The sequence below is a fragment of the Mustela nivalis genome, assembly GCF_964662115.1.
Source record: "Mustela nivalis genome assembly, chromosome: 1".
NCBI classification, from domain to species: domain Eukaryota; kingdom Metazoa; phylum Chordata; class Mammalia; order Carnivora; family Mustelidae; genus Mustela; species Mustela nivalis.
This window is the reverse complement of record NC_139020.1, coordinates 24,810,099-24,836,457: the sequence shown is the minus strand read 5'-3', so window position 1 is coordinate 24,836,457 and position 26,359 is coordinate 24,810,099. Positions and strand designations below refer to the sequence as shown.

Genomic DNA, 26,359 nt, shown 5'->3' with positions numbered 1-26,359 from the left:
TTGCAGTGCTTAAGATGCTGCTTCGCACAGAGCAGGGACTTTCCCTGTCTGATTCCCAAAGGGTGCATTTTCCTATTCCTTTCCATCTGTATGCACGTTTACTTGTTTGTTCCTGGGGTCTCTATGAAAGAACCTGGCTAGGGGTGATGAGGATTGAAGAGACGTGAGACCCACTGGGCTCCACATGGGCTTTTGGTTGGAAAGGCCACAGTAGAACAATGGGTATGACTGCCTTGGTGCTTCTGCATTGTTGTGATGGAAAAAAAACTGAGATTTTATATAAGAAAATGGTGGGAAAGTCTAGCTACACTGGCACGGCTCAAATAACTCTGCCTTAGTTTTGCTGAGACATTCCAGGGCTGGTCTACTGGGATATTTAACTCTCTGAGATGAGTACTACTTAGGTTAATTTCAGCAAATCTCCATTGGTCACCTGCTGTCTTCAGTTTTTGCCCCATTTGTTTACCATCAGTCTTACAATTTTTTCACTTTAAAATGACCTAAATTTTCACTCTTTTATTCCATCTCATTCAAGCAGTACTATCTGTTTTGTTTTTGATGTGGTAATTATGTTTAACCTTTTGATTCCCCCTTCACTCATTCCCCCACCCATGTCTGGCAAGCATCAGTCTGTTCTTTACATGTATGAGCATTTTCTTCCTATTTTTTTTTGTAGATTCTACATATAATTGGGATCATATGGTATTTGTCCTTCTCTCACTCATTTCACTTGGCATTATGCTCTTGATGTCTATTATCTATGTTGTAGCAATGGCAAGATTTCATTCTTTTTAGAAAAAAATTTTAAAAAGTTACATTCTTTTTATGGTGAATATTTATATATATATATATATGCACACACATATATATACATACACATACATATATACATACACATGTATGTACACAATTTCTTCATCCATTCATCCATCAATGGACACTCAGGTTGTTTGCGTATCTTGGCTATTGTAAATAATGCTGCAGGGAAGATGGAGATGCAGATATCTTTTCAAGCTAGTGTTTTCATTTTATTCTAATATATAACCAGAAGTAGAATTCCTAGATTATATGGTAGTTCTGTTTTTAATATTTTGACAAACTTCCATACTATTTTCCATAGTGGCTGCACTAATTTCTATTTCCACCAACAGTGTATAAGTGTCCCTATGTTGATTTCTTAATACCCATACAAGTAAATATATAACTATTAAAATCTATATTTCACTTAACATCCTCCCAAAGGGCCTTGGGAAACATTGGCTTAGTTTTGCATGGAGTTGGCCAATGGGAGGGAGTGATGGATGAAGAAGTAGGTATGTGAAGCAGGAGAAAAAAAAAATCTGCTTTTTTAGGAAATACTAGTTAGTGGAGGCTCTGTGTTTTCTACTTGATAGCACAGGAGAGCATACTGAAGTGGCCTGATACTGTGTTTAAGAGTACAGAGTCTAGAGCTTGACTTCAAATTCCAGCTGTTCTCTTCTAGCCATGTGTGACCACAGCAAGTCACTTAGCATCTCTATGCTGTAGTTTCCTTATCTTTAAGAAGGGGGAAAACAAGAGTGTCATAAAACTTTTGTGAGAATTTAAGGAGTTATGTATATAAACCTTTCAGAAGGTAGTGGTATGTAGTAACTATAAACTAATACTATTATTGTACTAGAAAAGAGAAGAGCAAATCAATCTCAGAATTTCCAATAACATCTAGTGGGAAGACCTGAGTTTACCTTCTAACAACCCAACTAATATTTTGCCCAAGCACCAGACCAAATATCTTAGATCTTTTCTTTTTTCAGTAATATAAGTTGGTGTTAATTCATAATGGTTAGTCTGCTTCTGGTAAGACTTTATGCATTCCCTTTTCTCCTCCTTAATGTGCCAGTGTGAAGATTTCATATTCAAAATTGTGTTATTTATTACATATATTATGACTTAAAACAATTAATCTATCAAGGTTTAGAAGTTCAAGTCAATAAAATACTGTCTATATTCCAACCACAACTTTAAAATAACTTGTTATGCCAAAAGCATGAAATTTTAATTCTTTGTGATATATTAACGAACGATATTCCAAATTATATTATTCATACAATGAACCAAAGAGCTTAATTTTTTAAAATGTTGGAATTTAGAAAGAAATTTACTATGCTCAAAGCTCTTGGTTAATTCTGCACTTTAATATAAGGGCAGGAGAGCAAATCACAGCTTAGTTTTTTAAGCTTTAAAGACAATGAATAAGCCACTTTGTGTGAAAACTGATGTACATCCTTACTGAAATGCTCTACTTTACTTCATGATTGTTTCAGAATTGTGAGGGGAGAGTAGATGTTGGCTAGATAAATGCAGACTCTTCTCCACAACAGGTTACCTGCTTAGGTACTCCTGTTCCTGGAAGGATATCAGGTGATTTCCTTAGGTGTGTCGGGGGAAAAACAAATGGAGTGTAGAGTATTTTCTTTTCTTTTCCTGGTCATGAAACTTCAAGACAGTGTAGCTGTTGGTTAAACAGGGAAGAAACACCTGCTTCTGGTGTTGCTTCCTGATTTTTTACCCCCTTTGCACAGCTATCCTTATGTGCACATTGTGAGTGTATGCTAAAGTCTCCTTTGATAGGCAACTCATGAAGTAACTGGTTTTTGTAGTATTTATGCAACAACATTTATACAACATTATGCAACATCGATGTGATATGCAAAATTATACAATATACAATTAGAGATGATAATACAATTAAAAGAAAAGGTAGGGGACAATACACTTCTTCATCCTTGATTCTCAAAAGTATTTGCATCTATGTTATATGGATGTAAAATGAATTGTCAACATGTTACTGGAAGGCGGGAAGGGTCCAGAACATGACTTCTGCTCTGAAGACTTTTTTTAATTAAATGAAATCCATAACATTAATGTTGGGTAAAAAAAGATGTACTAGACATAGTTCTGTTTATGAATGAACTTACCTTCCACCTGAGAAGGTAAAATACATGCATGGAAATAGCTAAGTAATTTGGGGAAATTGATAGTATGAGACATTTTATATGTTAGATTTTATTCAAGGGCCAAATAAGTTAAGTTTTATCCATTTGGGAAAGGAAAAAGGGTGGCTCAAGATTTTTTTTTTTTTTTGGTCTTTTTTTTTTTGAGGAAAGGCGAGCCAATGTTTATGACAGATATAGTGAAAGAAGCATTGAAAGGTGGGGAAAATTGTGGAAGCGTATAGGAAGGTGAGAAGGCGTAGAGACTGTTGGTCACCTGGTTGGTTGGTTGTGCTGGCTGATTGATGAAAACAGAAGTGGAAATAAAGCTAGAAAGATTAAAAGGAGCAATTTTGGAGGGTCTAGAATGCTCAACAAAGAAGTTTAAACTTTATTCTATGGTCAAAATGTAATCGATAGCTTTTGAGTAGAAGAATATGTTAAAAAAAAAAGAACTTGGTTTTTTTCTGAATAGAAGTTTTTGAGGGTGGCATGCACAAATTTTTCTTCTAATTTTTGTATTATATTTTCTACAACTGTATTTATGTCAACAGTGGAAGCAAATTAAGAAAATAATAAACATATGAGAAGCTATATTTTAGGCACAACAGAGTGGTGATGGTATATGGGATAATTGGATATACTGACGCTGGGGAAGGTAAAGCCTAAATCCCAGTCAACTTTTTGGATTAACTACAGACATGTCCGCATATTCTTGTTATTGCCTGTGAACCTTAAGATTTATTTCATGTTATAAAAGGGTTAAGAAGCAGCAGTCATCAGAAATAATATGATCACATAATTTTAAAAAAATTGAACAATCTGTCATACATGCAACCAACTGACTGTATTCCACTTATAATAAATTAGGTGTTCTAAACAGGTTTCTACCAAACTTATTGAAAATAGCATTTTGTTGCTATGACAACTGAGAACAGCAATTGGAAACTGGAACATTAAAGGTGAGACAGAAAAGACAGACAAATAGTTCATACTCAGCTAGGTGGTATTCCTTTTGAGTTTTTATAAATCCAGAGAAGAATTTGAAATTCTCAAATGTTCAAAAATGAATAGTATTTCTCCTTAAAATCATGTAGATTTAGAATGCCCAGTTATATTTGCATCATATGTTGGTTATTAAATGAAATGAGTCAACTCTCCTTTATTTCTTCTGAATCTCAAAAGCCTTCATCTATTTGAGCTATGATTGATTACTTTTAGTAGATTCTGTATGTTTCCACCCTTTGCTAGGACATACAACTGCTTATTGATTGAAATTCTGATTTTCAAAGTGTACTTTATGCATCCTAAGGGTGTCATAAAATATCTCTAGAGTTTCTTTTGGAAAGACATATGATCGTTATGGCCACTTGATTTGGGTATTTTCTATTTCTTTAAGGTTTCACCTCAACACCACACTAAAAATGGCAATTGTAGAGCTCAGGAAAGGAGCAGGTAGCTTCATATTTCAGAAGGTTTGCAGCAATTTGACATATAAATTACAAGATTTTTTTTTTTTTAAGTTTCATTTATTTGAGAGAGAGAGAGAGAAAGTGCACAAGAGCAGGGGAGGGGCAGAGGGAGAGAGAGAATCCCCAAGCAGACTCCACACTGTTCAGGGGGCCTGCTGAGGACTCAATCCCAGGACCCTGAGATCACAACCTGAGCTGAAATCAAAAGTTGGCTTCTTAACCAATGGAGCCACCCAGGCACTTATTCTGTAATTACTATTTGTAGGCTTTTGAAAGATCTTAATTGATATCAGCATTTATTGAATTCCTAATATTAGGTCCTGGGATACGATATCATGGTAACATGGTATCTGCCCTAAAGGAGATTAATGTGTGTATGTAAAGAGACATAAAATACCTAACTAGTGGAGGAGAAGTATAATGTAGTATTTTGAAAAATTAAAAATGTTTTAAATTAAAAAAAATTAGCTTCATAAAAAATAGAGCATGAAAAAAATAAAAAAATTTCTGGTTACTAAAAAATAAATTTCATTAAGCGGGTGATAGTTGACCATGTGGAAAATATCAAGGTGTAGATGGGCACTGTTTTGAGCAAATTGAAACTTTTTCAGGCACATTAGGAAGTGTTTGCTGTATTCACAAAAGATGCTACTGACAGAAGTATATAGCTGTGTGGAAATTTAGAATCTCTACCATTATCATCTGGGGATCTACGTCTGAATTTTGGGCTCATGCACATCTCCTCATAAAAAATGAAGCTATTGTGAAGATGGTTCCATATTTCTGTAGAGTAGGAAGATACATTTAAACTAAACTAAGATTCGTAAATACAGTTGACATGGATTTCACTTGAAAATCTCCTGCCTTCCGAGTCTTTAGTATTAATAAAGGAAAGGGAGATTTGGAGGGTAGGAAGCCTTTTTTTAATCTCTGCCACAGGAGTAAGAAACTATGAAGGAGAGGAGGCTGTCCTTCTGTCCTTCTGTGCTGGATGAAGTTATCCAAGGTCCCTCCCCACCAGCCACCCTCATTCATGTAAGCAGGAAAAGAAAAGGGAGACGTTCCAAAACCTGTCTTCAGGTGAAGATTAAAAACTTAAATCAGAGATACATTCATTCTTTCATTTATTTATTTGGTAAATATTTATCAGGAACCTACTGGTGGGGAATAAAACCAGCCCCAAACTCATGATAGAGTGGGAAAAGACAAACATTAAACAAGTAAACAAGTGTACAACCAGTTGCAGCATTAAGTGTGATATGTGCCCACTAAATGCTTGTTGAATGAGTAACAGATGCTATCATAAATATAAACGGGGAGTGGGATAAGCAGGGGAGGATTTGAATGATGTGGTCAGGGAAGGTCATTCTGCAGATCTAGGCAGAGGCCGAAGGATGGTGCCCTCTCTTCCATTCTGACATCCACCTGAATTATTAACTGGAGTTAGAGAAAACAATGCAGAGTGTGGGAGAAGATTCTAGGGTCCTAGTGGTCCTCAATAGGTTAGAATAAGCCATGTAGAGTAACATGTTTAGGGAGAGGTTGATATCTATGCGTGGGGGGGGGGGTGATAAAGGGATTGAGATACTGAGGGTTCCATTTTATTCCTAGGATTTTTTCAAAAGTCATTAGAATTACATGCTAATGAGCCCCAGTGGAGATGAACCTGAATTCACAATGATTCTCCCAACCTCATTTGAAGAACTTTCTGTCATTCTGTAACTGTTATATTATTTGACTTCATAAATATTTGAAAATCTAATCCATTCTTCAATTTTTTTCATTTCGGATTAAATGACTCCTACCTGTTAGAGAAGATAGGAAGTACTTAGCTAATACATTCATGATGATTCTTGTCTCCCATCTTGAAAGCTCTTGAAAATTAAAGCTGCCTTATAAATCTTTGTGGCCATTCTCTAGAGAGCAATCATAAAGCATCCTTTTTTTAAGGAGCATGGCTAGTTTATTTATTGTTAGTATAAGGGATTTGATAATAGAAATATACTTTTATTTTTTTCCCCCTTTCTTTTTTTTTTTTTTTAAAGATTTTATTTATTTATTTGAAATAGAGAGAGATCACAAGTAGGCAGAGAGGCAGGCAGAGAGAGGGAGAAGCGGACTCCCTGCTGAGCAGAGAGCCTGATGCGGGCCTCGATCCCAGGACCCTGAGATCATGACCTGAGCCGAAGGCAGAGGCTTAACCCACTGAGCCACTGAGCCACCCAGGCGCCCTTTTTCCCCCTTTCTGTTCAGGTTTATTTGAAAAGAGTTTCTTTGGAATGCAGAATATGTAGCCTTTATTATAAACAAATGATAACTTTTCTATATAAAAAAAAAGTAAGCCCAGAGGATAAAAAGACTTTTATGGATGCTGATATCTAGCAGTTATCTGACAGTGTGTTCCTTGCTATTCCCCAAATTTACATTTTGCTGTGCTGCAGTATACACATACATTTGGCATGTAAGTCATTTACCCTGAGAAACAGTGTATGAATAAATAGCATAGTAACAGATGTAACTCCAGAAGGATATTTAAATTGATTTTTGTCCTAATACCTTTGTTTTCTTCCCCCAATTCCCTCTAACTTGGTATGTCATTCCACATAACCCACTTTATTGCTATTATGGTTGCTTTGACACCACTGTTTTTCAGTCATTTGATATTTGTGGAGAAACACTGAATATTTGTGAATGTGTAAGGACATAGTTTATGTTTTCTAGGTCTTTAGTGATTCCTCTTTCTGACACCCTTTCCTTTTTAATAAAATAGAGCACTTTTATGGAAAAAAATCTTGGTTCATCAAATATTCATTCATGGTTTTATGGACTCTTAGTTGGATTTTCTTTCACTCGACACTCAGGTTTGTTTTGCTTTGTTTGAATTTTCCATTTATGTGACATTTGTGATATGTTGATCTGTTGCTCAGAGGACTAAAGCAGATTTTCCAGGACTTCTAATTTCTGATCTATTTGGAAATCAAATAAGAGAGTGTCCCCATTAGTTATAAATTGTCATGGTCTTTTTTTTTTAAGATTTTATTTATTTATTTTTATTTTAGAGAGAGAGAATACAAGTGAAGGAAGGAGTGGAGAGAGAGGGAGAGAGAATCTCAAGAAGACTCCCTGTGAAGCGTGGAGCCCAACACTGGGCTCCATCCCAGGATCCTGAGATCATCATCTGAGCTGAAATCAAGTGTCTGATGTTCAAGCAACTGAGTTACCCAGACACTCCTATAGTCTTTTTTTATAAAAAGGAAGGAAGGAAGGGTGGGAAGGAGGGAGGGGGGAAAGGGAAAGAAGAAAGAAAAGAAGGAGGGAAAGAAGGAAGGAGGGAAGAGTAAGAAGGAAAAAGAGGTAGAAAATTGTTAGTCTTTCTTAACTTTAAAGAAATAAGACTTCATATAAAACTGAAAAGGACTTTAGAAAAATTATAGTTTAGTGATTCCCAACTTCTTTGAGTATAAAGCTCTATTTTGAACATACGTATTTTTCCAGGAGCCCACATAAAAACAATTATTCTTTCAACTAAATATTAATAAATATGTGAATATGTGAATATGTTTTATGAATTTAGTGACATTTAAAAATTCAGTTTTCATCTATATACATTTGAAAAATTAGTGCATATATGTAGATAAGACTTATTCTGGCTGGAGATAATTTAGTACATATGAATATTAAGATTTGAAAAATTTGTGAAATAAGAGCATTTCTGGAGCAGAATGCCATCCGATCAGGAAGCACAAACTTCTCCAGCTCATTCTTTTTATATTTTGAAAGTGAAAAAAAAAAAAAGGAAGAAACTTGCTCAAAATTAGATTAACTGAAAATTTAGGTTTATGATTCTGCCAGCTAAACCATTTTTCTGTATCACAATACCCAATGAGGACTTTGACTACTAAGTACCTAGATAATTCAGGCCAGACCCTTGAAGTAAAGATGACTTTAGTGTATTCTTTTTTTTTTCTTTTGGTTTAATTATCTCACTTTTGTTTATATATAAACAAAATAAGTTTTGTTTATATATATATATATATATATATATATACATATATATGTTATTTATATAAGTTGTGTTAATATATATTAAGACAATATTCAGTAATTGAGCCAAGATTAAGAAGTATCGGTTCATGCTCGAATGATAGCCATGGTACCCATTGCATTGCTTTAAATTAATACAGAAGTATTAAAAGGAAATTTTAACTTATGGAGTTGATATTTAGCTAGACATTCACATAAATTCATATGATTTTTCAGATCTGTTAAGATATACTTCTAGTAACTTAATTTTACAAATATTTTAACTCCTCACCTGAATGGTCAGAGCATGTAACAGGACTCAGTGGTTCTTAAATTTAAACGTCAAATGACAGGAAAGCATGTTTTTGTAGCGTTTGTAATTCTTTGTTATATTTCTAAGAGCACTGTGAACACTGACACTTTCTTAGATAGCCCTGTCAAGGCTAAGACTTCTACTGGAATTATAAAGAAGAGTCGAACGGGCTCCTGAATGAGGTAGGTCAGGCAATCTTTAACACAGACGTGTTTTGAAAGGAACAAATAAATCACAGGGGAGTTTGTCCAACTGCTCATTCTTGCCTTTGAGCCAATTACATGTGTGCACAGATGTCAAGGTGTCATTTCTGAAGAATAGGGGGGATAGGCCTTGGATTCAATGCTCTTTTCCTGGAAATGACAACTAACTATTAATTTAGAAAAAATAAACTGTTTTTGCCTAATGCTAGAATGGTTATGTTGTAAAGGTTTTATTAGTTCACTTTCAAATATTTGTTTTATGACATCATGGCAATATTGTCGATAGTGTGCAGGAGACTTATCAATCATCATTAAATAAAGTGTAGTAGAATGAATAAATGGGTTAATATTGGACTTCAATAATATTTCAAATATATTAATTATAATAATTTTAAACACTGTAACAAATCCCCTTTGTAGACCATTGCAATGCACTGAATGTTTGTGACTCTTCCCCCCCAAATTCATATGTTGAAATCCTAACCCCCAATATGTGATGGTATTGGGAGATGGTGTCATTGGGAGACATTATGTCTGGAGAGTGGAGCCCTAGTAAATGCGACTGTGCTCTCAGAGAGCTCTGTATTTCCCTTTTCATCATATAAGAATCTAACCAGAAGTTGGCAGTTCGCAACCCAGAAGAGGGCCCTCCCTGGAGCCCTACTGTGCTGGCACCCCGATCTCTGATTTCCAGCCTCAAGAACTTTAAGAAATAAAGTACTGTTGTTGGTAAGTCACCTGGTGTATGATATTTTATTATAGGAGCCTGCACTAAGACAACCCTATTTGTCATTTTTTGTTCTGGAACTCATCTGAATGAACCCAGCTAGAGGCTAGAGCCACTGTGAGGAGTCACTGGAATTCAGACTGTCTGTCCTTGAGGCTTATTAATGGACACAAGAAACAGGTGCTTACGGGGGACTGCAGACATTTTCAAGGGAATAGAGACAGTGAAGGAGTAAGTTGTATATTTGGGACAGACAGATTCCATAGCCCCCTAATAAGGGGCCTGATGTCACTTTTCAAAACTTTGGATTCCAAATATTGTGATGTTTCAGAGCATTGGGAGTCTCGGTAGTTGAATCATGCTTGAGATTTCTTTGGGACCACTCTGAGATTACCTTTCTATTTTGGGTAGAGAAGAGCTACATTTTGGGGTTGTTGAGTCTGTGTTGAACTTTTTAGCTTAATCAGTCTGAAGCTCTTGTTTGATGTTTTTTTTTGTTTTTGTTTTTGTTTTTTTTAAACTGGGAAAAGAATCTTAACTTGCAACAGCCCTCTCCTGATGGCCAGTCATGTGGTTTTATCACGACTTCGTTTCAGGGAATCTGGAGGCCAGACTCTATACATGTGCAAACATTCCTCACATAACCTTCAGTTCTCTAGGTTGCCCTTCAGGGAACTCTTATCTCCTGATTGATTTGAAAGCGGTTCTTAAATTTCTGGGATGGAAATACGTTTGCTATAAGAAGGTCCCTTGTCTTCTTTGGTACCTTGTGCATACTGACAAGGAAAAACAAAATCATTTCTTTAAAAAAAAAATGAGTATTTGTTGCTTTCCCCTAAATTCCAATAACTTCATAATATTTTTGTTAAAAACTTTTAATTTATGACTCCCATTTTGTCATATGAAAAAAAAAATTTATTGAAGGGAGATCTACCTCCCTCCTCCAGGCTCTCCAAAGAGAATATCAAATACCACTAAAATTCTATATTTATGACTACCCAAATGTGCTTTCTGAATTTAACGATGATCCAGCCAGATGTTTTGGGGTGATAAAGAAACAAAAAAGAAAAAAAAAAAGCGGGTTTTGTTAGCCAATCCCTTTTAAAAACATTACATATAAAAAAAAAACCGTTAATAATCTGTTGTGTTGCTAAGTCAGACAACTACTAGGTTAACTGTTAAATTGCCTTAATTAATGGGAGCAGACACCCTGAACTGATGTAAACCTAGCCTGAAGAGAAGAAACCATATTTTAGAAGTCTGTGCAACCATATTAATTACTGTTATTTGGATTTTCTGGAGTACTAAAACCATGAAGCTCCCCCTTGCCGATAGGGGCTTCGAGGACTGGCTGGCTTTTTAGGTATCTGACCATTTGGGATAGTGGGGTATACTAATATGTAGGAAATTATATCCAGTGCTTAGATTATAATCCACTGGTATTCCTTCCCCAATAGGGAACTTGTCATGACAGCTATGGACCCATGTGTAATCTGGAAATAAGATGCCACATAAGAGAGAGGAGCTCCCATTAAGAATCCCAGTTCTGCAGGCATCTGAACATTTAGGTAATCAACCGTTGAGGATTATCATCCTCAACCTGGATTAAGGCTAGAGACTTCCTGCAAAAATACATAATTGCCCATTCCTCTACGCTAACCATGACACTGCATGCAGACTTGCCCTGTAACATTCAGACATTCAGTATTGACACACAATAAGTATTATATTTGTTTTTTCTTTTACATTTTTTTCTTTTCTTTTTTTTAAAGATTTTATTTTGACAGAGAGAGAGAAATCACAAGTAGGCAGAGAGACAAGCAGAGAGAGAGAGAGGGGAGGAAGCAGGCTCCCTGCAGAGCAGAGAGCCCGATGCGGGGCTCAATCCCAGGACCCTGCGATCATGACCCAAGCCGAAGGAAGAGGCTTTAACCCACTGAGCCACCCAGGCGCCCCACATTTTTTTTCTTTATAGTGGACTGTGAGCCCCTGGAACAACTCTCTGACGACAGCCTCACCCACTGATCCTTGGACATGATTTTCAGGGCTAGCTGTAGATACCTTCATTGCTTTGAGGATTTATATTTTCCTTCCATTCAAAAGCCCAGCAATGACTGTTTCTTTAGAATGTCGAGCTAGTGGTGAAACTCACAGGATCCATACCCTCTATAAAATGTATTAATTGCTCATTGCCCTGAAATAAATTAGTAATTTAATGGTAATACAAGGAAAAATAAAGTGATAGACATCATCATAATTATTGTGTAATTTTACTTCCCTGAGTAGGCTGGACTCTGTAATCCTTCAAGCCTAAGTGCTAGAATTCTTATTCTGCAAGACTTGTTCTTACTGTAGCAGGATTTACCTTCTTTTTCCCCAAGAAAACAGCCCAATAAATGTTCAGTGTGAACTTGTGGCTTGTGAAAACCAAAGACAGAGAGGTGTTCTAGGAAAATGTACCACCCATTAAAACCAAGTCAAGTTATGGAAAAACATCTTTGTGGGTTTTAGAATGCTTTCTTTCTTTCTTTTTAAACATTTTATTTATTTATTTGACAGAGATCACAAGTAGGCAGAGAGAGAGAGGAGGAAGCGGGCTCCCCGCTGAGCAGAAAGCCCAATATGGGGCTTGATCCCAGAACCCTGGTGTCATGACCTGAGCTGAAAGTGGAGGCTTTAACCCACTGAGCCACCCAGGCGCCCCTAGAATGCTTTATTTCTAATTGAAACTATAGATCACACATAGATGTTTGCAAAGAAATACATACACTTCCATCCAGGAAATTCCCAAGTATTCAGAATATTTGTGCTGATGGTTTTCTCTGGAACTGCATTCTGAGATTAAAATCAGTTGGGAAAACCGTGCCTCAAATATTCTCTTCAATTTGCTTCTGTGGCAATTTAGTCAAGCAACCTGCTTGGAAGTAATCTATTTGCAGAACCTAGGTGGGGAAAAAACTGCCACATCCTATAATTCACGGAGCGGGTTTTGGCTCCCACTTCGCCAATCCATCTTGAATAGTGGCTGGTGCCCTGCATCTAGCAATACATATGATCAAGCAATTTAGCGCAAAAAGAGAAAGGCCCCACAACTTGGCATCCCCGTGGACATTAATCTTTTGAGAAAACCAAATGGATCCAACTTTTGCCAGAGTTTAATAGCGAAGCTGTCACATTTTACACAAACGAGCATCAGGTCTGTTAGCGAATGGAAAGAGAGGACCAGGAGAAGCGGAGGGCAGGAGGTGGGGCTGCTGACTGCAGTCTTTTCAAAGCGGCTCCAGTTTTCATGGGAGGGGCCGGGTGGCGTCCCATAGCAGGAGAGAAGAAGTAGTTAAAAATTATTGCTAGCAAGGGGCCGGAACCTCGGGATGTGGGTATATAAGACCGCGCCTCCGGGCAGAGCTGCTGTTGCTGCTGCCGCCGCCGTGAGAGCCAGGACCAGCCACACCGGCTTAGCCCCTCACTAGCCAGAGGCCCGGGAGAGGAGCAAAGGGGTCGGGCGGGGTCCAACTCGGGTTTCCTGCTTCACGGCTGGGGCAGACACGGACCCTCTAACTTCTGTTTCCTCTCCTTAAACGCGCACCGGCGGGGTGGTGCGCTCTAGCTCAGCACACCAGCGCGCGGCAAGGGCGCGCCCGGCTCCAGGCCCTGCCAAAGGCGATGAGTGCCGGGCCCTGGCCAGCTGGGCTCCGGCGGCGGGAGTAGGGTCCGGCGGGCAGGCAGGGAGGCTCAGAGGGTCGAGCTCCCGCTGCGCGGCGGGCAGTGCTGTCTTCGCCGCACGCACACCTGCTGCTGTCGCCGCGCCGCGATGAGCCGCGTGGTCTCACTGCTGCTGGGCGCCGCGCTGCTCTGCGGCCACGGAGTTCTCTGCCGCCGGGTGGTCAGCGGTGAGTCAGGGGGCTGCCCGCCGAGCGGACAAGCAGGGAGAGGGGGCGCGGGGTGCGGGGGCAAGGGCGGTGCGCCGCGGTCTGTTCTGGGGTCAAGGCTCTCCAGGAGCTTGGAAACCTGTGAGGAGTAGGGCGTCGGGAGGATGGGGGGGCGTGGCAGCGAAGGGACTAGATTGTGGTCAGCTTTCTTCCCGGCCCCGCAAAAACACACGCAGAGAAAAGTTTAAATTTGGGGCGAGTGCCTGGTTCAGTAACTGAAAAGTGGGCTCTGCTACAGCGTTTGCCAAGACTGATTTTCACTCTCTTTTTAAGAGAGTAGGCCACCGGGCAGGGCTTGGCACCTGCAAAAGGGTGGGGTACCATGGATCAGGCAGAGGAAAGAAACCCAGAGCTTCAAGAGCTGCTGCAGAAATGCCAGCCCCTGTTGGCCTGTCTTGACTTCGGTCTGCGCACTGTGTTCAGTCGGATAGTTTCTGGGACCAGACCTACTCTTTGTGGGTGGCTCTCAGACTCCTGGGCATGCATGCGGCCTTTGTTCTCAGGGAGGGCTGACAAAGAACAGGGGACTTACTGGTCATTGTGTGCAGACGCCTTTCCTTTGCACACCTTATTCCAGGTTGGGGACTTTTCAGAAAAGGAAGTCCGGTCGAGTTGGGCTGAGGTGTCCACGGTAATGGCCACAGGTTCGTGCACACAGTAGGTGCCCAATTAGGTGGGCCGAGTCAGTGCCAGGGAAGGGGATCAGAATTGGCAAGCTTCCAAGCATTTGCTCTGATTTTTCTTTTTCTTTGACTTTCAGGGTTCTTTTGTTAAGCAATTTATGTCTCATTCACCATCCCTTACTTTTGGGGAAGTTCTTAAAAAAAAAAAAAAAAGATTCTCAAAAGCTTAGGATGAATGAATTGTGTCTTACATGAAAATTGAGTATAACAACCCCTACTGAAATTTCTTGCAATGTTAATTGAAGTGTTTCAATGAATATTTGTTGAATGTATGTGGGAAAGGGTCTTAAGTGTGGACTTTTTTTTTTTTCTTCAATGTAAAAAGCACAAATTCCTTTTCACATTCCATTCATCAGAATAACAGGTGTCACTAGAGGTAAGAGTAGATGAGAGATGACATCAACTTAATCCGTAGTGAAGCCAGACCTTTAGAAACTGGCATATTAAGCTTAATTGTTGCTGATCTTCCCCTCAGCAATATGTGATGTTCCACATCTTGAGACTATAATTCTTCAGTGTCTAGTTATCAATCACTCACCGCTGACTTTTTGGCCCTCTGGAGACATTGGAATTAAATACATGGTGAACTGTCATTTGGACATGTATGCTGCTTACATTTGGGGGGCAGGGAGAAAAAATCAGGGTCATTATTTTGATAAATTGAAAACTTTTCAGTACCAAGTTAGGATGTTACAGGAACCATATATTAGATCCCTTTCCCCTTAATATAGCTTTGAAGAAAAAGTTCACTATATAGACCTGAGTGTTTGAATTACATATTTGGCTGCTTTGGGGTTTATGAGAATTACTCTTACAAGTGATTGAGCAGCAGAGACCAAGCTTTTAGCATATGGTGTGTTTTTAGAAACACTTCATTGCCTTAAGTAGTATCCTTTTGGTATATTCTTGTTTGTATGCCATAAACTTTGCAAGAGAGATGAAAAATATGTAAAATAAAAACAGAACTTAAAAAATTGTCAATGAAAAGGTTTTTTTTTTTTTGGTATTCTATTATTGCATAAATTATTGCAAACCTTTTGTTGTGTTTTCCTGTGAAGTATTTATAGGCATCTTGTAGATGACATCTGGAAAATTTCTAATTAACTGAACATGATCTATTTGATTTAGCATAAATGATGATGTTTACTTGATATCAAAACAATTACTTAGTTATGTTTTTCTTATGGATAATTTAATTACCCTTGGCCATAAAAATTCGCATTAAAATTTAACCATTCTAAGTTTGTGATTTTATCCTTTGAAGACAATTTAAAAATATTTTAGCCACAATAGCATGAGTACAGAGAGTGTAAAACATGACATGTTGGAAGTAGTAGGTCTAATGTCTGATGGATCAATGTTAAGTTCTATGTGGTGCATCAACTTTTTCCTGCCACTGGGGACCAAAATTCTACTCAAATATCTGTCAAATGAAATCAGCTCTTTGGGGCTGTTATTAGGAACATACCTGTAACATATGGAACATATCAGTATAGCTATTTGTAATTTATATTTAGTGTACCAAAATAATTACTTTCTCTAGAAAAGAGACAGAAACCCACAAAATAATTCTTTATAGAAATTTTCTTCATTTTAGTACTTTAAAACATGCGATATTTCCCATACTTTTAAATACATCACTATTGTAAAAGTTGAGAAACAAAAGTATTTTCACAAGAAATAGGAAAGTATTTTTATAGGTTAGCAGTCATGTTTATTTTGATGCATAAATACATAGTAAAATATATAACCATGAGAGTAATTGAATATATTAGAGGATTTAATGAAAGAGTATTTAATGAATTTATGAGTTAATTTTGGAATTACTTTTAGGATCTCAGATTTGTACTGATTTGTTACTGACTACAGATATGTAGAGAATATTTGTGGGGAGTAAAATCATTTAATTCCGTGACTTGACTGGTAGATCATGACAGATTTAGGGCAAAGATAAGAGGATTTTACTTATGGGGACATGGATACAAATGAGAAAGAAGTGTTCAGGAGGCTCAGTTGGGTAGGTTTCCAACTTAGTTTAGGCTCAGGTTTCTCAGAGTCATGGCATCCCTGCTAGGCATGAAGCTGACTTGAGATTCTCTCCCTCTGTTCCCTCACCCCCTGCCCTGCCACCTCTCTCCATCTCTCTCTTGATAAATAAATAAATCTTTAAAAGAAAGAAAGAAAAAAAAAGAAACAGAACTGTTCAAAATTCAGGTTTTTAAGGTAGAAAGATATGTCTGAAGAACATGTGGGTACTTTTAAACATTTCAGGTGTTTTTGAAGTAATGTGTGTGTATGTTTTTTACTCTTGCTTTTTCTTTTTAGTGGGCACAGCAGTGATCCCCGACCTGTTACGCAGTAAAGGGCACTAAGTGTTTTGCGTGGTACCTCCATATTTCTGCAGAAAAGGTTAATATGTATTAATTTGAACTCATTGGAATTGGCCTGCATTTTGTTTAAGATCCTGGGGGATTTAGACACATCTCTTCTGTTGTGTAGCTTCCACAGAATTATGCAAATCTATGGGTTGTGACCAGTAGCTGTAGGTTATTGTAATAGCAAGGGTGATAGAAAAAAATCTGCTGAGCATGTCCCATCCTGTGGTACTATTCCATGACATCATCAAAAGCATAAAGTGATGACAGTGCAATTTTCAAAGATGCAATTACTTTAAGTATCTCTTGGGCAGGAAAGGAACAAATTAATCTTATTACTAGTCATTTAATAAATTACACATCTATCATAGCCATTACTCCTTAACTGCTATTTTTCATCATTTTATAGTTTTGTTTTGAGAACTCTTCTTCCCGAGGATGGCAATAACTATTACAATAATGTTAAAAATGAGGTGGTGTTGTGTAAAGGGGGCCAGAGTGGAAATCCAGCTGATGTTCACATTAACAATTTTTACTTTTATAACAGCTTTCTGTGCTGGGCACCTGGCGTACAGGTGGATGAATGTACACAATTGGCAGACGCTCTTGTAACATATTACTGGTAATAGAAAAGACCCGATGACTTGAATCCTGTTGCACTCCTTGTAATTGGGAAAAATTCATTTGGAGTTTGCTTTATATAGACGATGTAAGGGCTGGATGAAAAATTAAAAAAAACACTTAATACTAGATATGGTTTGAAAATCTGATATAGATGTTGCAATATTAATCCTATGTCTAAATGTTCAGTAATAGAAAAACCAAAATCTGCTTAGAAAAACAAACTCTCAATGCATAAGCCCTTGCACATATCAGCAATGGTAATCCATTACAGATCAATGCTAATAATTTAAGATAGAAAACATGAATAAGGTATATGTTCATCAATCTCTTTATTTCATGAAATATTTTGCTTTAGAAAAAATATTACATTTGTCTAGGGAGGCAGCATAGACATCTGGATGAAGGTGTGGACTATGGGGCCAGAGAGACTGCCTGGTTCTAAACCCTGACTACTGTGTTGTGTGAATCTGCAAAATATCTAACTTTTTAAAATAGGATGGGAGCTACATGATGCGACCTACAGCACAGGACTGTTGGAGGGTGAAGGGGTTTGAACAGATTTGTGCAGACTGGATCGTGCACAGGGAGTTTGTGCCAAGAAGCTGAGAGGGAGCTCAGTGTGCAGGTCCTGTACGCTGGAGCTAAGGCCACCTAGAAGAAAACAACTTTTTCTAGCTGAGCAGCCTATATCGCCAGGCGAACACATCTTTTCCTAATTTACCCAAAGGTGTGGCTGGTGCTAGCAGTGAGACCATCCATGCTTAACTATTCATAAACGTCTGACCATTATTATTACAATACTTCTTTAAAACTCCTTTTTAGAAAAAAAAACAACAACTCCTTTTTTAGGTGAAAAAATTCCATTTTAGGTGAGAAAACCAGGAAAGTTTTAAGTAATGCCCCCAAGCATACCCACAATTCAAGTATACCTCTGGAATTCTCAGCAGCTCTTTTTGATTGAATGTTTTAACTTTTGAGTCACACAGTCACTTGGTTTACCATTTGCTATTTAGATCCCAATTTTTAAATATGCAAATTAAAAAAAAATGAGTTCCATTCCCTTCCCAAAGCTTGTGGTATTTCCCAATGAGAGAGGTAGGACTTGCAACTGCCACCACTGTCCACAAAATGACCCAGGACTACAGTTTTGAGTTTATCAATGCAAGAAAATATATTCTAACACCCTTTTACTAGCACATTATACATTTAATTGCACTATAAAATCTCTGTTAAAAAAAAGAAAACTTATTATAACAAAACTTTTTTTTTTTTTTTAAATAAAAAATCATCCTTAAGTTGGTGGACTATTGAAGGAGCACACTGTTTGAAAGCATTTCATTTTAGTTTAGAAGGGCTGGCATTGTATCAGAGATCATGGCACAGTGTATAATGTTGGATCAACCTATTTAGTTATGTGATTTGGGAGAGAGTAAGAAAGAATGATGAAAAACCAATTATTTTGTGGGATTTTGGTAAAATGTCCAAAGTTCAGTCAGTCACGTTTGGGGAAGACTTATCATGTAGATTCTCTTTTGTACATTTTTTTTTTCTTTTTGTAACTAAAAGTAGATCAAGACTGAACCATAGAAATTCATAAAATATCTTTTATGCCTTTATTGAAAATTATGACATAAATTCAATACTCAATATTAGTAATATATGCTTAGAGCATAAGGTATAAGAAAAGTGTTATTACTTTGCTCACAGAGGACTCAGCTGAAGAAAGTTAATAAATATAAGCAAAATAAAACTGAATCATAGATCCTTTCTATTAGGGAAGAAAAAAGTAAACTGCCATAATACTATGAGTTCGGCCCCACTTTTATATCAATGCCAAAAGCATTTACTGCCAATATTTAGTTCTAACGGACAAAACCATCTATTCATGGGAATAGTAGAATAGTAGAATCTTAGTAGTGACAGTGATAGGAATGTTTATGCTCTATGCATGTGTGTATAATATTAATAGGTGTAGAATCCTAGGTGGAAATCTTAGGTGACATTAAGTAAATTGTTAGTATGAAGCTTGCCTTAATGTAATAAACACTGTTGCATGGTTGTCTGAATATTTACCTAAATATGTTATGGTTAGCAGAGGGTGGATGGAAGTAGATGTAGTAGGTGAAGTTTCAAATTCCTATCGTTCAAAATAGCCAATGGAAGATTTTATCTGAATGAAACATTTAAAGATCAGAGAAAAGGGAGTTCCCCATGTGATCTAACAGAAGGAGAAGAGAGATAGTTGTAATGGTTCTCTAGAAGATTAGCCTTTACAAAAGTGGGAAAAGTGGCTTCCAGAAGATCTGTATTAATGGAACTTTTCTGGGAATTAGGGCAACATTTGTTTCCCAGCTGTTGGGAGTTCCCCGGCCATGACGGCCAAATTTCCATCAGCTGAAATGGTGGGGAGTGTTCAGCAGCTCCTTTTGCTTGATTTTGCTACTGCTTGGACTACATTTGCACAATAAGGCGGTAGTTGGGAGTGAAATAGAAATGGATGTCAAGAAATCCACAGTGTCAGCTTTAACTGATTGTATATGAATGGTAATAAAACTGGGCCAGGTATCTGTAATTTTCAAACAGCCTTGCTAGGTCTGAACTGCTAGTGACCTTTCAGTTCAAAATTTGAGGACACAACTGATATTCAGCAGATACTCTGGAGTTAATATCTACCTGTTTTAGTGGTAATTGGCCCCTATTTGGATCCCCTGACTATACCTCTGCTTTGCAGCCACTGCAATCTCTACCCCCTCTCCCATGACCCTGGACCATTCCATCACCCACAGCCAAGGTGAGAATGCCTGTCACAGAGAGTGCCATGGTCAGCTAGCCTCTAGGATTCACGCACACTTTTTAACTACTTTAAATAGAATCTCTGCCTTAGGTTTTCCTCTTATTAATATTATTTCTCTGTAGACTCACATAACAGTGTTAGGAATTTCCACATTGCATTAAAATTCTCTTAAACATTTCATTCAAAATGCTACCCTTAATTTTATAAATTAAACTGTAATTTCAGTAGAACTATTTCAGTGTCCTCACTGTAAAGAAATCTGTGTAGTGTTTATTTTTTAACATCAAAGAGAATGAGCAGGGACTTTTAGCATCGAAATTATATATAGGCACCCTCTGAATGAGTGCTGGCCTTGGTATATAAATAATTTTTACTCATTCAAGTTTCTGGTTAATTTATTTTTTAAATGGGCTCCTTTTTGACATCTTGCAAAACAATCTTGTTGGACAAGTTTAATATTTCAGAAGTGTTGGAGGCAAATCCAAGTCTGAGAGTTCTTGGAGTGAAAAACTGAGCCCGTTGAAGACTCAAGGGAATGCAGTTGAGATATATTTCGAGACAGAAATATGTAAAGACTGTAGAAGAAAGTGGAAATAGCTTGCTTTAAAAATACAGGCACAGAACTCACTGGGATTAATGGCATTTTTAGAATATTATCAGGAGCAACCATTTTAAACAATGAAGTCATCACAAAATCTAATAATAAATTAGGAGAAATTAAAATAAATAATTGTATTAGAATCAGCCCCTGGGACTTTCATGATTATTTCTCAAGGATGATTTATTTCAGACTGATTTGTCCTCTTGAAATCTCTTTACTCCCATTTTCCTGCAGTCATTCATACTAACGTTTTATTTTTCATTAACAATTAGTTGGGGCTGTCCATTCATTTGTTTATATTATTCAGTGTGGTGCTCCTGGGTCCAGATCACAGTTAATGAGACAGAGAGGACAACTGGCTGGCTGGCTTGCATTGCTACAACTACTTTATTAGATGGCAATTCTCAGCTTGGACCATGATATTGAAAGCCTATCACTCAAACACTGTGGTAAGGTTAATGGCCTCCTGATTTCGGCACCCTCCCGACTCTGAGTGTCATCATAGGTCATTAATTGCTGATTCTGGGGGAGAATGGATGTGATACCGATGTTGACTCAGTGTGATGTACTGTAATTAAGAGTACAAATCTTGAATGCAGTATTTTTTAGCCAGTGTTTAAGTACAGTAACACTCCCTTCTCTCCACTACTGACAAATTTTCTTGATCAGCTCCAAAACTAAATACCTGCTGAGAAAAGCCTTCAATCCCAACAAGAATAATGTTCATGCAGACAAATCTTAAGAAAGCTGTAGAGCTCTGCCTTAATTTCTTCGCATGAAGTAATTTGACTTAATTTTACATAAAATACTTGGTAGTCTGTTTTCCGAGACCAAACCTAAGCTGAAATTGGAAGAAGGCAAAGAAACTAATAGAGGTTCTGGGCAGCAGATCGGGAAAAAGAAATAGTGACAGAGAGGGATGCACGATTTTTAATGTTTACAGAAGAGAACAGAAGTGAAACAAAGAAGCTGATCTGGAGATTATGTCTATAATTTGGCATACTTGCCTGGTGGTATAAGGGAGCAGAAGTAAATCAAGAGTCTATATGTTGAACCACCCAAGTGGCCCTAAATTAGGGAAAGTTGAAAAGAAAGGCAGTGTTACCACTTTCAAACTCATAAAGGAAGTAATTGCAACTAGTCTAATAAGGCATCTTTTAGGTTAAATTTGAAGAAGTCATTTTATTTAATATGTCTCCATTTAATACATAAATGGAGATTCTAATGCTGAGAAACAATTTGTTCTCACACACAATACCTAAGTTGTTTTTAATTTAACGGTCTTTGAAAGACACGTTTGGCCAAATTTTAGTTTACCGAGATCTCTATCCAAGTTATCAGAGATTGACAATAATCAGCAATAGATGAGATTTTAAAAGCACCTTTATTACCTGATGTATTTATTTGTTTCATATTTAAAAAGCCTTTCTTTTTTATTTGTTCGTTTTTAGTATTTGATTCTCTGAGTTCAGGGGAGCCTGAGTGGCTCAGTCTGTTGAACGTCCAACTCTTGGTTTCAGCTGGGATGGTGACCTCGGTGTTGTGAGATCCAGTGTGACCCCTGCTCGTGGCTTCTGGAGTCGGCTTGAGATTCTTTCCCCTCCTCCCTTCCCCTTGCCCTCTATACCCTCTCCCTACGCCCCTCATGTGCACTCGTTTTCTTCCATTCTCTCTCTCTCTCTGAAATAGATAAAATCTTGATTCTCTAAGTTCAAATTTGGGACATTCTACTTGGAGTTTATAACTCATTTGAGATGTCTGTGTAGAAACAGAGAAGTCATTGGCTGAGCGACTGGAGACCACACATGGAGATCACCTATCAAACCAGAAAATATTCAGAGAATTGAGAATGAGAATTTTCTCAAAGATTACTCTATACTACTCTAGAAATCTATCCTGTCACTTTTAATGCTGTATTTTATTAATAAATTATTACTAGAGTTACTTTCATTTTGACCTCTTTTCATTTTTGACCTCTAAATAATGTAATGTATTTAATGTGTATACAATAAAAGCAAATATTTATGCCTCAAATTTCCCACCTTTTATAAAGGTTTTTCATACCTTCTAAACATTGCTTTTAAAAATTTTATTTGTTTTTTTAAATTAAATTATTTTATGAATTGTTTTTCTTTCATAGTTTTGGCCTTTTAGCTCTCCATATACTTGAAATTTCTTTAGCTACCTTCATATGCTGTGATAATTAGTTTATATCTAAGCCAGAAGAATCATGAGTTCCCTTTACAGAAATTTTCTTTAAGTAAAGTGTTTTGAAGTTTGTGTTAGAAGTTTACTTAGGGAATCAATTTGCTTTTATAAATTGAAAGTAATAATTTAAAAAATAAACCTTATAAAATGATGCAATGGAACAATCATTCTTGGGAGAGTGCATCCTGTGTTGATTGGCTCTTTAACCTTAATTCATAATAGGTTATGAATATAGCTTGGGTAATCAATACATAGCATCTTTTTTTCAGGCCAGAAGGTGTGTTTTGCTGACCTCAAGCATCCCTGCTACAAAATGGCCTACTTCCATGAACTGTCGAGCCGAGTGAGCTTCCAGGAGGCACGCCTTGCTTGTGAGAGTGAGGGAGGAGCCCTTCTCAGCCTGGAGAATGAGGCAGAACAGAAGTTAATAGAAAGTATGTTGCAAAACCTGACAAAACCAGGAACGGGAATTTCTGATGGTGATTTCTGGATAGGGCTTTGGCGAAATGGAGAGGGGCAGACATCTGGTGCCTGCCCAGATCTCTACCAGTGGTCTGATGGAAGTGCTTCCCAGTACCGGTGAGTAGGTGTCCTGAAAAGTTGGATGTTCTCTGGGGGACTCAAAAGAGAGAAGGGAGATTTCTGTTCACCTGTAGAGGATGTCAGAATGGAAGAAGCCAAGTGGGTGTTGGGTATTAAGGAGGGCACTTGTGATGAGTACTGGGTGTCGTATGTAAGTGATGAATCACTAAATTCTACTTCTGAAACTAATATTTCACTCAACGTTCACTAACTGGAATTTAAATAAAAACTCAAAACAAAAAGCAGAACAAAAAGAATAGAATGGGTGAAATCACTTCGAGGTGTTCCTGTTGCTCTGTTTACAGAAACTGGTATACTGATGAACCTTCCTGTGGAAGTGAGAAATGTGTTGTGATGTATCATCAACCAACGGCCAATCCAGGCCTTGGGGGTCCCTACCTTTACCAGTGGAATGATGACAGGTGCAACATGAAGCACAATTACATCTGCAAGTATGAACCAGGTAGGAAATACCATAAATAGGGATAACGGATTTTGTCATATTTGGTTATATTTTGATCTTCACTATTTATATTTAGGCTTTACTGCCTTTGACTCTTTGTGTTTCTCTGCTGTGAAACCCAGACTTTCTCTGCAGCTTGTCATAGAGCTCAGTGTCCTGAAAAATACTTTATGCTATAGAACAAATTGCCCAGTCAGTTAAGCAGAAGGGGTAATTGGACACATTTGGAGACCTGTATTTAAGGGAAAATAACATTTCTTTTTTCTTTTTTCTTTATTAACATATAATGTATTAGCCCCAGGGGTACAGGTCTGTGAATCGCCAGGTTTACATACTTCACAGCACTCACCATAACACATACCCTCCCCAATGTCCATAACCCCACCACCCTCCCCCCCCCCCCAGCAACCCTCAGTTTGTTTTGTGATATTAAAAGTCTCTTATGGTTTGTCTCCCTCCCGATCCCATCTTGTTTCATTTATTCTTTTCCTACCCCCCAACATCCCCCAACGTTGCATCTCCAATTCCTCATATCAGGGAGATCATATGATAGTTGTCTTTCTCTGCTTGACTTATTTCGCTAAGCATAATACCCTCTAATTCCATCCACGTCATCGCAAATGGCAAGATTTCATTTCTTTTGATGGCCACATAGTATTCCATTGTGTATATATACCACATCTTCTTGATCCATTCATCTGTTGATGGACATCTAGGTTCTTTCCATAGTTTGGCTATTGTGGACATTGCTGCTATAAACATTCGGGTGCACGTGCCCCTTTGGATCACTACATTTGTATCTTTAGGGTAAATACCCAATAGTGCAATTGCTGGGTCATAGGGCAGTTCTATTTTCAACTTTTTGAGGAACCTCCAAGCTGTTTTCCAGAGTGGTTGCCCCAGCTTGCATTCCCACCAACAGTGTAGGAGGGTTCCCCTTTCTCTGCATTTTCACCAGCATCTGTCATTTCCTGACTTGTTAATTTTAGCCATTATGACTGGTGTCAGGTGATATCTCATTGTGGTTTTGATTTGTATTTCCCTGATGCCGAGTGATGTGGAGCACTTTTTCATGTGTCTGTTGGCCATTTGAGTGTCTTCTTTGCAGAAATGTCTGTTCATGTCCTCTGCCCATTTCTGGATTGGATTATTTGTTCTTTGGGTGTTGAGTTTGCTGAGCCCTTTGTGGATTTTGGATACTAACCCTTCATCTGATATGTCCTTTGCAAATATCTTCTCCCATTCTGTCAGTTGTCTTTTGGTTTTGTTAACTCTTTCCTTTGCTGTGCAAAAGCTTTTGGTCTTGATGAAGTCCCAGTAGTTCATTTTTGCCCTTGCTTCCCTTGCCTTTGGCATGTTACTAGGAAGAAGTTTCTGCAGCTGAGGTCGAAGAGGTTGCTGCCTGTGTTCTCCTCAAGGATTTTGATGGATTCCTTTCGCACATTGAGGTCCTTCATCCATTTTGAGTCTATTTTAGTGTGTGGTGTAAGGAAATGGTCCAATTTCATTTTCTGCATGTGGCTGTCCAATTTTCCCAACCCCATTTGTTGAAGAGACTATCTTTATTCCACTGGACATTCTTTCCTGCTTTGTTGAAGATTAGTTGACCCTAGAGTTGAGGGTCTATTTCTGGGCTCTCTATTCTGTTACATTGATCCATGTGTCTGTTTTTGTGGCAGTACCATACTGTCTTGATGTTGACAGCTTTGTAATAGAGCTTGAAGTCTGGAATTGTGATGCCACCAACTTTGGTTTTCTTTTTCAATATTCCTCTGGCTATTTGAGTTCTTTCCTGGTTCCATATAAATTTTAGGATTATTTGTTCCATTTCTTTGAAATAAATTGATGGGATTTTGATAGGGATAGCATTAAACATATAGATTGCTTTAGGTAGCATAGACATTTTCACAATATTTGTTCTTCTAATCCACGAGCATGGAACATTTTTCCATTTCTTTGTGTCTTCCTCAATTTCTTTCATGAGTACTTTATAGTTTTCTGAGTATACATTCTTTGCCTCTTTGGTTAGGTTTATTCCTAGGTATCTTATGGTTTTGGTTGCAATTGTAAATGGGGTTGACTCCTCAATTTCTCTTTCTTCTGTCTTGTTTTTGGTGTAAAGAAATGCAACTGATTTCTGTGCATTGATTTTATATTCTGACACTTTACTAAATTCCTGTATAATTTCTAGCAGTTTTGGAGTGGAGTCTTTTGGGTTTTCCACATATAGTATCAAATCATCTGCAAAGACTGAGGGTTTCACTTCTTTGCCGATTTGAATGCCTTTAATTTATTTTTGTTTTCTGATTGCTGAGGCTAGGACTGCTAGTACTATGCTGAATAGCAGTGGTGATCATGGACAATCCTGCCATCTTCCTGACCTTAGTGGA

General features: G+C 37.7%; 1 protein-coding gene across 3 annotated transcripts in view; it reads left to right on the top strand.

Annotated features, from left to right (window-relative positions):
- Window positions 1–13,117: 13,117 nt before the first annotated feature.
- The window catches only part of CHODL (chondrolectin), a 28,140-nt gene continuing 14,898 nt past the window's right edge, over window positions 13,118–26,359 (top strand). Inside the window, exons 1-3 of one of the 3 annotated variants that reach the window (XM_082684061.1) lie at window positions 13,118–13,600; window positions 23,194–23,503; window positions 23,812–23,969. In XM_082684061.1, the coding sequence (XP_082540187.1) occupies window positions 13,522–13,600; window positions 23,194–23,503; window positions 23,812–23,969 (547 nt within the window). In that variant the 5' untranslated portion in view covers window positions 13,118–13,521. The remainder of the gene's footprint in view (window positions 13,601–23,193; window positions 23,504–23,811; window positions 23,970–26,359) is intronic. The other 2 variants (XM_082684062.1, XM_082684060.1) reach the window with 2 other exon arrangements.